Source organism: Protopterus annectens, chromosome 7.part0, assembly GCF_019279795.1.
Source record: "Protopterus annectens isolate FY-2018-M chromosome 7.part0, PAN1.0, whole genome shotgun sequence".
In the NCBI taxonomy this organism is placed as follows: domain Eukaryota; kingdom Metazoa; phylum Chordata; order Ceratodontiformes; family Protopteridae; genus Protopterus; species Protopterus annectens.
The window spans coordinates 302,533,426-302,547,754 of record NC_056739.1 but is presented as its reverse complement, the minus strand read 5'-3'; the positions used below and the strand labels follow the sequence as shown (position 1 = coordinate 302,547,754).

The window sequence follows — 14,329 nt, the reverse complement described above, 5'->3', positions numbered from 1 at the left end:
CAGATATGTTATAACTAAATTTAAAAAATTCAGTTATGTTGTGTAGATAGTCTATAAACATTTTCAATTTATCTAAAGTCCCTGTCCAAACGAGGAACATATTATCTATACAGCATCTATAAAAGCTGATAAACAGAGTAGGGACTGTCCTTTAAAACTTATTCTGCTTCCCAGAATGCCAAAACCAGACTGACATAGCTGTCGACACATGCAGTGCCCATAGCTACACCCGCCATTTGCAGAAAATATTCAAAACCAAAATAAACACAGTTTTCTAAAATAAGGTATAAAAGGGTACAGATCAACTCTATTTTGTTAGCAGAGAAATCTGTATGATTACATAAATACATCCTCACATTCTCAACACCTACTTCATTGGGTATCACAGTGAAAAGGGACATAACATCTAAAGTTGTTGTTGTTGTTGTTCTTTCGGCTTTTCCCAGTTAGGGGTTGCCACAGTGGAACTCCGGTCCACTAATATTGACAGTAGATTTTTGTGGTGCCGAGGTGCCAGTTCGACACCCAACATAACATCTAAAGTAAGAAAAAATATATTACTATGTCCATCAGGTCTACTAAACCAATAATAGAGGTCATATAAAATAAATATTTTGTGTCCTTAAGTACTGTTAGACTTTATCCAAGACTGGAACTTGAATTCTTTTCTACAAAAATTGATATGGTTTAGTTACCCATCCCTGCTTGAAACAATGAGGCTCATTGGTGGTTCAGACATGTTCTTACTCTACTTGTTTTTATTAAAGTTTTTTGAATCAGCCGTGGTGGTCAGATTATATTTTTTGCTCTTATTTGTTTACGTTGTATGCTTCAGACATTCACTTGGTTGCTTTATTTTTACTTTTTACATACCCCAAAGCATACCGGTCACCAGTCTTCTACCTAGTATCTCCAAATAGGTCATAACCACACTCTCCAAGGCCAAAAACACAGACTCTGAGACCGGATAACATCCCAGGCTAACTACTAAATGGTCTAAAACAGGAGCTAGTAGAACCACTTGGCACTCTCTTTTAACCACAGTCCAACTACTGTCTGTGTCCCAGCAGAATGGAAAGCAGCAACAGTAATTCCCTTGCACAAAGGGTGTCCATCAACTGACCCTTGGAACTACAGATCCATAAGCCTAACTAGCCTTATCTGCAAGGCCATGGAGAGAGTCATCATTGACTCTAACAAAGACATAGGTGACATTCAAAGTCTTGACCCAACTCAAGCTGGCTTCATTACAGGTAGATCATGCTTATTAAACCTGATGGACTTCTTCAAGAATGACAACAAAGCGCTGAATGAAGGCAGAAAAGTACATACAGCCTATCTTGATTTAGGCAAGGCTTTTGACACAATTTCCCATTGAGGCATCATTGAGAAATTCACCCAGCTGGGAATTAACCCATATGTCTCTAGATGGGTAGCCAATTGGCTCACCAACAGAATGCATACAGTCAAAGTTGGGGATTCCACCTCTACCAGCAGACCAGTTACCAGTAGTGTACCACAATGATCTGTGCTGGGCCCCCTACTGTTTGGAATATATTTCTCAGAAGTTCAGGTGAAAATAGATGGCCTGTGGCTTGCCAGGTTCGCTGATGACTGCAAAGTGGGTACAATCACTGAGTCACCCAACAATACTGACATGCTACAAACAGGGCTTACACAGGCAAATGATTAGTGCCAAATCCATGGACTTAAACTAAAAGCGAAAAAAATGCATTATCATCCCTTTCAGCAAAGGGGGAAGTCCTGCAAATTACAATATTAACAGCAACCCCCCCCCCCCCCTTAGCACGAACCCTGTGATGAGAGATTTGGGAACACAGGTGGATAGAACCTTAACTCCTTAACTTCGATCACCATGTGTCCACAGTGGTAAGGAAGGCCTTCTATGTTGTGCATCTCATAAGTCAGGGCATCCCATCCAGAGCCAAGGATGTTATAACTCCCCTGTACTTATCCCTCATCAGACCACTAATAAAGTGCAACTCTCTCTTTTGTATGTACCTTACCAGACACCTGCAGCAGCTTGAGAGACCTCAGAGGTTTCTCACCAAGAAAATTCAAGGCCGTCAACACAAAGACCCTGTCACTGTACTCTGTATCTTATAGGCTGCTGAGAGAGGACTTGTGCCTGGCCGACAGAGCAGTCTCTGACCCTGCCCCAATGGAAATGCTGCACATCTGCAAGTCAAGTGGGACAGGATTCACTCGCTCTAGGGATCTTAACCTAGCCTGCAACATTAACAGGACATGCTGGAGAGACATACGTTTCCCACAGATTGCTACTCCCCTGTAACAAACTCCAAATTTTCATAAAACAGTGCTCCTCAATTACCCTACTTAAGCGTAGCTTAGACAACTGGATGGGAGACCATAAATTTACCCTGGGGGTGTCACCTATGTCCCTCTTGGATACGTGCACTCAGTGCTGATCATAGACTCACACTGCAAATATAGACCATACAACTTGGTCAATAAGGGAGCTAGGGCCAATATCCTAGTAACCTCATATGAACCTATAAGCTTTTAGTGGGTAAGGACTACAGTAAGCTCCATCACACTATTTAAAACAAACTGTAAGATGTACAACAATGCAGACATAAAAGTTAATCTGATGTCCAGTAGGACAGAAAAAAGGTAAATAAAACTAGTATGTTATTACTTTCAAGAAAACTCCATGTAAATGGAGGCACAAGCACTGAAACAACACAGGAATACAAAAGGTATGTGGTTTACTGAGGAGGTTATTCCTACAAAAAATTATCTGTCTTCACACATCAGTTTTTATTTGCAGATTTTACCAGTATGTAGACAATATAAACTATTAATCTGACTTAGTACAAACAGTAAAGTGGCTTAATGCAACACATTCATGAAACAGAATAAATACAGGACAGTCAATAGTACACAGACTAGCAAGGTGAATATAATGAATGGAAAAAGATAAATTTGTGGGATGGGGTAACAGCTAGCTGCAAACCATGTTCTACAGTGTCACTGAATTCTAGAAAGAATTATGAATGAAAAAGTAAATTAAACAATTCAAACACTGTTTGTGACCAAAGAATAAGGTAGCTTTATTTATTTTCACCGGGTTTTGAAAAACAAAATGTTTCAGCAGTTTTCCTCATTGATTTACTAAGTGGGAATACACTACTGTGCAGTAACAACATTGAACTTTGCACAAGACACGTGCAGATATCCAGGGAAGTCTGACATTAAAATAACAGGCGTTTTCTTAATAAAATCTGCAAGTTTTTGGTCAAAATTTTATGCTGAGGAGATTCCCCCAAAGTTAATGTGTATTCTAAAGAGGTTATTGAAAAGACAAAATAAGTACTTCTTTGCACTTCTCTTATAAATTGTGATTGCATTTTAGCAGTTTCTTAATTTATTTGCTGTTTTTTTCTGCACTTTATATAAAAAAACTGTACTGTCTACTGCTGCTTTAAGTAGTTAATTGCACTATATTACATTGCATCCGATAGTTGTAGAGCTGTTGTAGGTAGTTTGTGAAGTCTTGTTACACGGTTCCAAACCACCTATTCTATATTCAGAAGGTGTTTTTCTGCACCCTTGTGGCAGAAGTGTGCAGATCTAACCTGTCTGAGTTGGGGATTGCTGGTGGAAGGCTTTATTATATGCTTTCCTGATTGGTAGTTAGCTTAAAACCTGTTCCTCTTTGCTCGTATTTAAGCCTCATGTTTGTGCTAAGCTGCTCTCTGCGCAGTGGTGTTCAGCAGTGCTCTGTATAGATGCAAAAGCCTTGAAGCTCCGTTTCTAAACAGTTGTCAGTTAAACCCTTCCAAGCCCTTCTTTGCTTTATTGATCAACCTTAACCTAACACAGAGTATAGGTCCTTCTTGTAGTCTCGGAGCTACCAGCAAAATCCTTTCAAATTAACCCATTCCCTTCCCTAATAAAACATACAGTAAGAACCTGTTATCAAGGATGGGCAGGCTTCCATTATTGCTTTGGCCAACGTAATGGACATGGGTATCCTGAGACAATGTATCAATTGTCTCATGTATACTGACAACCACTTACTCCTGAAACAAACAAATATTTTATGTGAGAGATGAAGATACACTATGAAATTGCAGGCAAGACTCTCATACAAGGACACACATCAAATGCCAAACAGGTTGTCAGCACACACACATTACTTCCCACACTAAATAAGGACATGACACATAAACCCACATATTTGGAGGTATTAATAGTAACTTACCGAAAGATAAGAGACCTCCCAAACGGAAACCACTTACACACACAACAATGTAAAACACAACCAAAACACATAATAACACAAACACACATACTAGTGTCTCAACAAATAAGCCCATAAGGCATAACACCACAAAACCTAATGTACTGGACATAGGAGACTCCAAAGTGGGACACACAGGCTGGATATGGCACAGGTTACGGTTAGCTGCCTGTCAGGTGCCAGGATCTGTCAAGTCACTCAAGCATTCAAGTCACTCAACCACAAGTACTAGCATGACTCTGTCATAGTCCATGTTGAGGTGAATGACTTGAGGCATACCTCTCTGGACTACATGAAGAGAGATATGATTATATGTCACAAGCAGGTATAACTCTAGCCTTAAGCAGAATTCCACCTTCTCCAAGGATGATGGCATAATACAAACAAAAATTACTGAGTTTAACAACTAGCGTAGCATCTGGTGTCAATCCAAGGGGATCTAATCTGTCAGCCAGGGAAGATATTGTTCTGCACCAGTCTCCTGTAAGCTTTTGGAAATTGGCAAAGGCATTAGCCAGCCATATTGTGCCTTTTTTAGGCAGTGTCAAAATAAGCAACCTGCCGATGTAACAAAATCCTCTCTAGATGAAGTCAAGGTACTGCTGCTTAATGCTAGGAGTCTAAATAAGAAAACTGCACTCCCTGGAAGCACTCTTCACCTTGGAAGATGCTGACATCTGTGCAGTCACTGAGACATTGTTCAAAGCCTCAGAAAGCACCCTGGTTGTGCAGGGCTACAACACCTTCCATACATTCAGACCACAAATTGGGCATGTAAGAACCAAAGAAGGAGATGTATCCATCTTCATTAAGGACAAGTACACCTCAAGACTGGTCAAACAGTATGACTCTCTCAAGCTCCATGTCTAATTAACTATAGGCAAAATCCCCTACCACATCATAGCTAGCTATAGGTCCCCCATCATGAACCAAGAAAAGCATGCCACATACATGGACTTGTTGGAGTCACTTGCCATACAACCAAACACCTTATTCAAGGGTGATTTTAACTATCCTTCCATTGACTGGGAAACATACATGACCACAAGCATGCTAGCTCAGAGGTTCTTGAACTTTGTCAATGCAAATGCCCTGGAACAGCTAGTCAGTACTTCCCCAAGGGGCTCAAATACCTGGGATGTAGTACTCAGTAACACGAGGGAGCACTGCACCCCATGTGTGATGTCCTCTCTGGTAAGATTGTAGCATAAATCAGTCTCATATTATGTAATTATAAGGCCAGATACCCAATCAAGCTCAAAAACACTTAAGAACATTTTCAAAACAAATGACCTCTTACTAAGCAATGGTAAAAAGTTTCAAAACCCTCTCAAACACAGACAACATGGACTCCTATGCAGAGGTGTACACCAATGCCCTGTACAACCATTTAAGTAATTGTACTGAATCATCTGTACCTGACTGGATTACAACCAGGTCTTGCTGAAAAAAACAGGCTATACAACAAGAGAAAAAAATGAATGTCCAAGTATAAGAGATAACTGGCTCAGTAAAAGCAGGAAATCCATCTCCAGCTTAAACAAATTAGAGATCTTAGCAAGTTCTCCAAAGCTGATTACAAAGCAAAAATAGCTTCCCTAGCTAAGCATAATCACAAATCATTCTTTAACTACATTTGAAATTGAAAAGGGAGTATCCAGCTATGCACTGAACTGGTTGTGGGTGGTACCACCCATACTGAAATGGAGGTAATAGCCAACCTGCTAGTGGGTAGAGTTGGGGCAAACTTGACCATCCTACAAAGTATACTTGACACCATTCCTCATCCTATTATGTCAAAAGAGAGGTCATCTCTGCACTCTCCAAGGCCAAAAACACATCATCAATGGGACCAGACAACATCCCAGGTTGCCTTTTAAACAGCTTAAAATATATATGACATAGCAGATCCACTTGGATCCCTGTTTAACCACAGCCTGAGAACTATATTCCAGCAGAATGGAGAACAACAACAAAGTAAACCCTCTCCACAAAAGGGGACTATGAACCGACCCTGGGAATTATAGACCCATAGGCTTGACTAGCCTCATCTGCAAGGTCATGGAAAGAATCACTATGGAGCTTATCAACAAGGACATGGGTAATCTCCAAACTGTGGACCCAATCCTGATCAGATTCATTATGGGTAGTACATCACTGTTAAACATGGTTGACTTCTACAAGAAAGTCACCAAGGCCACGAACAAGGGACAGACTGTACATACCACCTAACTTGACCTAGCCAAGGCATTTGACACAATCCCCCACTTAGGTATTATACAGAAACAATCCCAACTGGGAATTAACCACTAGATGGGTAGCCAACTGGCTCACAGACAGGACACATACTGTCAAAGTGGGTCCCTTCACCTCTAGTAAAAGACCAGTCATCAGTGGTGTATCACAGGATTCTGTGCTTGGCCCTTTACTATTTACAATTTCCCAGAAGTCTAGGCAAACATGGATGGCCTGTAGCTGACCAAGTTCGCTGATGATTGCAAACTGGGAGTAATCAGTGAGTCTCCCAATGATGTTAATATACTGCAGATAGGTTTAATGCAAATAAATGATTGGTGCCAAAGCAAAGGACTAAAGTTAAATGAAAAAAATGCATTATTATTTCCTTTGGGAAAGCTGACATCCCTGCTAATAACATTACAGACAGCACGCTCAATAAGTGTAGACCCAGTGGTATGTTATCTGGGTAACCTGATTGATAGCAATTTGAACTTGATGACTATGTATCCATAGTGATAAGGAAATCCTTCTGTGTGACACATCTCATAAGTAAAAGCATCATATCTAGATCTAAGGATGTTATAATTCCATTATAGTCTGCCATCATCAGACCAATATTTGAGTTCATTGCTCCCTCTTGCATGTACCTCACCAGGCACTTGCAACAGCTGGAGAGACCACAGGGGTTTCTCGCCAAGAAAATACACAAGGGTACACAAAACAAGTCCTACATGGAAAGACTGAAGGCCCTGTCACTGTACTGTGTCTCCTGCAGCCTGTTAAGGGGTGACCTGTACCTGGCTTACAGGGCAGTCTTTGACCCTGCCCTGATGGAAATGCTACACATTCCTAAATCAAACTGCACAGGGGTCACTTGCTCCAGTGATCTTAACTTAGCCTCTGACATGAATAGATCATGCTGGGGAGATAGATACATCTCCCAGTGACTGCCACTTCTCTGGAGCAAGCTTCCAATTCATGTGAAACAGAGCCCCTCCCTAAACTTCTTCAAATGCAACCTAAATAAATGAATGGGTGACTGCAAATTTAATCCTGGGGTGGTGCCCATGTCCCTCATGGACAGAGGCAGTTGATACTGATTACCACAAACTACTGTCTATGTGAAATTTACTCTCCTGACCATTAACAACTGGGACAACTCGGGATAAATATAGGTAGACTTGTAAGGGCTCTAGGGCCATTAGCCTAGTAACCTTCTATGAACCTAAGAACATATGAACAGAAGTCAGGAAAAAAGTGGACATAGCATTGAACTGGCAATGATGGGAGGAAGTTATGGCAGTCAATGAACAGGGGATGGAAAATTCAGATTAACAAACAAGGAGGAAACAATGGACATTTCGCTTTGAGCTTAGTGTCACATAAAGCAGTAGAATTTATCAAAAGAATAAAATGCTGAGTACTGTGAGACTACTGTGGTAGTGTCCACCATACCACCGAACCTCTGGCATATTTTATTTGTCTGGTTGACCAGGTTAGTAGACCTTGGACGGTATGTGAACTTTTTGGCCTATGGAAAAGGCTCCGGAGTCTCACATCAAAGAATGAATAGCAAGTTACACTACATTTGTCTAAGAATATACTTTTATACTACTGACTGCTATTTTCAAATCTATCTAGAAGTACAGTTACACTAGGCCAGAACTAATAATTCATCATTAGAGATTTAGTTTGTATTACAATATTATTAACTTCTTTGGAATAGGGTCTATATTAGATCACCGAACGCTTAAAAAAGCGAACGGTAATTAATCGACCCTATGTAAGCAAAAGCTTACAATGTCGAAGTGCCAGAACAGCAATTTTTTTTCCAAGGGAAAAAAAATCGCTGTTCCAACAACAACAACAAAAAAATAAATAAATAAAAAACAATTTCAAACATTACATTAAGTGTGGGCCTTCACCCCCCCCTACTTAAATATACCAACTCCAAGACCGCACTACAGTGCTAAAAACGGCAAAGTACCGAAGTGGCCAAGCAAATTCTTTTCCAGGGAAAGAATTCACTTAACAGCTGCTTTGATATTTTGCGTTTTCAGCCTTTTATGTTCGACCAAGACGCATTCGAAAGAATGCGTCTTTGGTCTTGTAATATAGACCCTTTGGAATAGACTACTGTGACTGATTCCAAAAATAACATAAAAGTGGGCTTTTCCCACTCCTTTATAATTGTTTTTCCTGCTATTTTTAGTACAAAGCATATAACAGAGTGTTGATCTTTACATTAAATATGACAGAACTGAAATATTACATAACTTTAATTTACTTGATATTTCAAATTTGTCTGTGTACAGAGGTTGTGCAAATGTTTGAAATTTATTCCAAAATTCAGATAATAATGTACAGTCTAAGAACACATGACATCAGTCCACTTTAACTTAAAAACTGTATCTCCAATAGTTTTTTTAACTTTGCAAGATAGGAAAAACAGTAACTATGCATTTTAAGCATGCACTGCTTATAAAATAGTTAAATAATTAGATTAAGACAGAGCATATTTCTTGTTAATAAAAATAAGTTGAGAACCTATGCATCAATGATTATAAATATAAATTTTATATATCTTTATTACCTTCAGTCGAATGGCCAAAATACCGACATTTTAAATGATGACACTAACGCTAGCAGCAAAATGCTGATATGCTTACTGCACATACTCAGAGGATCAACCATTCAGCAGGAAAATAAAGAATAGCCTTTTTGAAAAGGGGCAAGCCTCCATACCCCTGATAATTATATATACCAACTTCCCGATTGCACAATCCTCGAGATAAGGGAACATTGCCCTAATGCAGGGACTGTCAATCTTCTGTACTCGACCAAAGCATGTTTACAAAACAGAGGCTGATATTTGAACATTTTACTCAAAACTATCAAACCCATATATGTATATATACATTTTTAATAAAAAAAAAAAGCACTGCATATATACTTTTTTCAATAAAGAAAAAAGAATGTATATGAAATTGTCTAATAAAGAAAAATAATTATTAAACAAGTCAGCATAGGGTGGTGGGCTTGGAAGAAGCCCAGCAGAACCTCGACAGTCATCTAGAGCAGGGTCTCAGTTGCATACTGGACTACTTCACTTATGTCTTCATGAATGACACTGCTTACTACCCGGAGAAAAAATTCGGCATATTTACAGATTTCACAAATAAAGAATGCACAAGACAAACCTGAGGCAGTTAGTGAGGATGAAGACGATACAGATTATCAAGCTAGGACTTACAATTTAATAAAAAACAACGAAGCCAGTAAATCCAATATATCTTAATAAAAAACTGTTCACTCCTCTAGCGCCTCGGACATAAAGCCTTTGATAGGACTGATAGTTTGCCCAATAAGCAGGTTAGCAGGAAACTAAAGTAACCACTCATTTTTGATCTGCTGTCCAAGGTTTTATAGACAGACAATGAATAGCTGAAGTATACATACAGTGGATATAAAAGTGTACATACCCCTGTTAAAATGCCAGGTTTTTGTGATATAAAAAAAAAGAGACCACAATAAATCATTTAAAAACTTTTCCCATCTTTAATGTGACCTATAACCTCTACAATTCAATTGAAAAACAAAAAATCTGTTAGGGGAAAAATATAAAAAATAATAAACGTACAATAAGCTGGTTGCATAAATGTGCACACCCTTAAACTAATACTTTTTAATATTGCAACCAAGAAGTTAAGACATTCATACTGTACCTCCCTCACTTACATACTTCACAGACATATCAAATCAGGACAAATAAATGTGAAAAAAGTTAAATACCTGCAAGAAGACAGCCGAGTCTTTCTGGTAAATTTGGACCAGCTGTACATTGGAGGTGGTATCAATGCATCCCATAGCCAGGCCGGCCACAGCCATGACAAGTGCTAGCAGAACCACTTCATAGCAAACTGGAATGATGCTGAAGACAACGGAGATCAAGAGTGTGGAAGTGAATAAAGTGATCAAGGAGCATCTTGTACTGAAAAACAAGCACAAGGGAGATAAAGAGTCAACAGAGCAAGTCACAAAGGGTACGAACAGAGTCATTGATGTTCTTTATTATTATTGTTGTAACCTGGCATCACCATTGTCTAGCATATCAGTAAGAGGATATTTCAAAATGCATCTTCCTAGGGCTAAGCATATATATCCACCAAGAATATACTTTTCATTCACAAATGTATTTATCTGATGTTTTTACTCTCCTTAACAACCAGTACCCAGATAACGCATTGCTTAGATAGTACGATACTATTTTTTTGCCTATTTTCCTTCCTACGCCCTTCTCTTTAGTGCAAGACAGAGTTATATTAAGAAATTATATGTGCACAACTCATCTGTGACCGGAATGCATTTTCTGACTCTGTTACACTGCTTACACTGGTGTTTGACCACACTACCTGCTTTCACATACATTTAGGTGCATGTTTCTCTACTGACATGCTTAGCCTGATGTGCCCCTGTAGGTACCACACTGTAAAGACCACAAAGATCATCCTGCAGGAATTGGACAGTGAGCTATTATTTATGAGTAAATGATACTGGAATATAACATAAATTACATAATCAATATATTTTCCCTCCCATGCTATTATGGAAATGGAACTTAGCCAGCACAGCATTCCTGCCAGCCCCTATGGGTCTGGCACTGGTGATCAACAGCTCTGCAGTACACAGGCTAAGCCAGATGGCAAACAACAGTGACACATCCAGTCTTATTCAAGATAGCAACAATCATTCTGGATATTCCATCACTACAAAGTGATTAAAGATTCAACAAGACAATGGTAATGGTCTTCTACAAAATTCTGCTAGTCTTCTACCATTGTTAGCTTTCAGAGTGAAATACTTATCCATCTTCTAAATTACTAGCCTGAAAGGACTGCGTGGGTAACAACTGAAGTAGTCAGACCAGACTTCTTTATCTCTTATCAACAGTCTCCAATTCATCATCTGGGATTCCCAATCTTACCCTGCAAGAGGAGACGTACAGGTCAACTCCCAATGGGCCATATGTGGTATACTTCCCATGGAAGTTCCCAAGAAATAATCCTTACTTGGTGCCCAAGCACCTCAGCTGCCTATTCTTAAAGTACAGTTTTGTACCTACCATAAATTTAGATGTTCGAGTGCGCATACAGCTGCAGTCATCACACTTGGGTTCTCTGCCGTCAGGCGGGTCCTCGGTCTGCCGAATTCCAAAGTCTAGGTCCGGTGTCGGTTGTTGTCACTTCTTCCCTGATGTCAGTGCAGCAGGGGTATAAAAGAGGCGGCCGACGCCATTTTCTTCAGTTTTTCTTGCCCCAGATGTCAGGTGCCCCCAGAAAGGAAGGCAATACATGATGTTATGCAAACATACATAAGTAGATAAATGAAAACAGTAGTTGCAAGCAAATACACCATATAGGAATACCCCAAATAGGTTGTATGTTAAAGGTGTTTGTCATAAGTTCTGTCCTAAGAGGGGATTGAGGGAGGGTAACCTGGACTGCAGCTGTATGCGCACTCGAACATCTACATTTATGGTAGGTACAAAACTGTACTATGTTCTTCGTGCATACAGCTGCAGTCATCACACTTGGGTAGAATCCCAAAGCTAAGTAAGGGTGGCTGGTACTAAGCGGAATTAGGAGGGGCTAGAGCTGTGGCAAAGCCCACTCTGGATTTTGAGTATAGTGGAAGGTGGTAGTGTTTGGTGAAAGTGTGCACTGAACTCCAAGTAGCTGCTTCCAGAATGTCCTTGGTAGGGACCCCCCTGAGGAAAGCTGCTGAGGTAGCTGTAGCCCTGGTGGAGTGGGATCTGATGTATACAGGCACTGATTTTCCATGAAATTAATAACAAAAGTGTATGCAGTGGGCTATCCATTTTGAAATAGTCTGTTTGGAAATAACCTTTCCTTGAGCACCTGTAGCATAGGACACAAAGAGCTGCTCAGATTTCCTGAATTACTTTGTTCTGTCCAAGTAATAACGAAGTTGCCTGTGAATGTCCAAGGAGTGGAGTAGCCTCTCCCCTTTGTTCTGGGGATTTGGATAAAAGGTAGGTAAATGAATAGTCTGATTCAAAGCCACACTGGATGCTACCTTTGGCATGAAGGCAGGGTTGGTTCATAAGGAAACCCTATCCTGATGGAAAATGATAAATGGTTGCACAGCCATGAGGGCCTGTAGCTCCAAAACCCTGCGTGCTGAGGTAATAGACAGAAGCAAAGCTGTTTTCCACGACAAGTATTGTAACTCTGCTGAAGAGGCCGGCTCAAAAGGAGGCAGTGTCAGCTTCTCCAATACGAAGTTGAGGTCCCAAGCTGGAGCTAGTGGTTTCCGTGGGGGTTTTATATTTTTTGCCCCTCTGAGGAACTTCCTTAATAGAGGATGTGAGAATAAAGGAGGATCCGTATTGTATTGTGCTGAAATTGCTGAAGCGTGGATCTTGATGGAAGAGAAGGAAAGGCCTCTGTTTAACATCTCAGCTAGGTACTGTAAAATCTGAGGTATACTTATTACCCAAGGATTCTGGCCCTTTGCTTGATTCCAGGAGCAAAATCGTTTCCATTTGGCGGAGTAGGTTTTTCTAGTAGAGGGTCTCCTGGCCTCCAAGATGACATCCTGTACCTCCTTGGAGAGGAGAGCCTGTTGGCAAATTAAGGTATTTTCCGTGCAGCTAAATTTAGAGTTCTGAGTTGGCTGTGAAGGATCTTGTAGTTGTGCTGTGACAACAGAAGAGGTAGGATCCATGGTGGTGAGTGTGACAGGTTCTTTAGGAGAGGATACCAGTGCTGTCGTGGCCAGTCTGGAGCAATGAGAATCATTTTTGACCTCTCTGCTCTGGTTTTTAATAGGACTTTGGTCAGTAGAGGCAGAGGCTGGAAGACGTAGACTGTCAATGCTGTCCAACTAAAAGATAGTGTGTCCACTTTCCAGGCCTGCGGATGATAGGTCCTTGAGCAGAATTTTTCCAACTGGTAATTGCTGTGGGAGGCAACTAGATCTATGTCTGGCTGTCCCCATGCTTGAGTTATCTTTGAGAAGACTTGTGGATGCAACTTTCATTCATGAGGGTCTGTCATATTTCTGCTTAAGTTGTCTGCCAGAGTGTTTTCCTTCCCTGGCAGGAATTGTGCCTGTAGTTGAGCTTGTAATTCCAATGCTGTGTTCCACAGGGTCATCGCTTGCCTGCATAGAGGGTATGAATGCGTCCCTCCCTGTTTATGTACCACATGACTGTGGTGTTGTCTGTCCTCATCAATAGCTGGCCCGGTTGCAGCAGGTCCTTGAAATTCATAAGGGCATTTTGCACAGCTAGCATCTCCTTTTGGTTGATGTGTAGGTGCATCTGTTTGTGGGACCATTTTCCCTGGATGCACTGGTCTGCCATGTGTGCTCCCCATGCGTAGTCTGAGGCATCTGTTGTGATGACTTGCCTTGCTTGTGGTATACAGAAAGGGAGACCCGTGTTTTTTTGGCATGCTTGAGCCCACCACAAAAATTCCTTTTGAAGGCATGGAATGAGTGGTAAAATTGTTTTCAAGCTGTGTTTGTGTTGTGACCATAAGTTTTTTAGGTACCATTGTAGTTTCCTCATATGCAGCTTTGCAAATGGTATTAGTAGAATGCAAGATGCCATGAACCCCAGAGCCTGCAGGATTTTCCTTGCAGTTAGCCTGGTTAAAGTTGCCATTTTGTTGAAGTATTGAGACAGTTGCCCTTGTTTGTCTGGCGTGAGGTAAGCCATCTGGGCCGTTGTATTTAAGCTGGCACCCAGGAACATTATCTGTTGAGAGGGTATTAGTT

The 14,329-nt window shown here is 40.5% G+C and overlaps 1 protein-coding gene across 1 annotated transcript in view; it reads right to left on the bottom strand.

Moving 5' to 3' along the window:
- The window catches only part of MFSD4A (major facilitator superfamily domain containing 4A), a 1,221,833-nt gene that overhangs the window by 748,054 nt on the left and 459,450 nt on the right, over positions 1 to 14,329 (bottom strand). Inside the window, exon 2 of the mRNA XM_044076823.1 lies at positions 10,319 to 10,517. Coding sequence (XP_043932758.1) covers positions 10,319 to 10,517 — 199 coding nt within the window. The remainder of the gene's footprint in view (positions 1 to 10,318; positions 10,518 to 14,329) is intronic.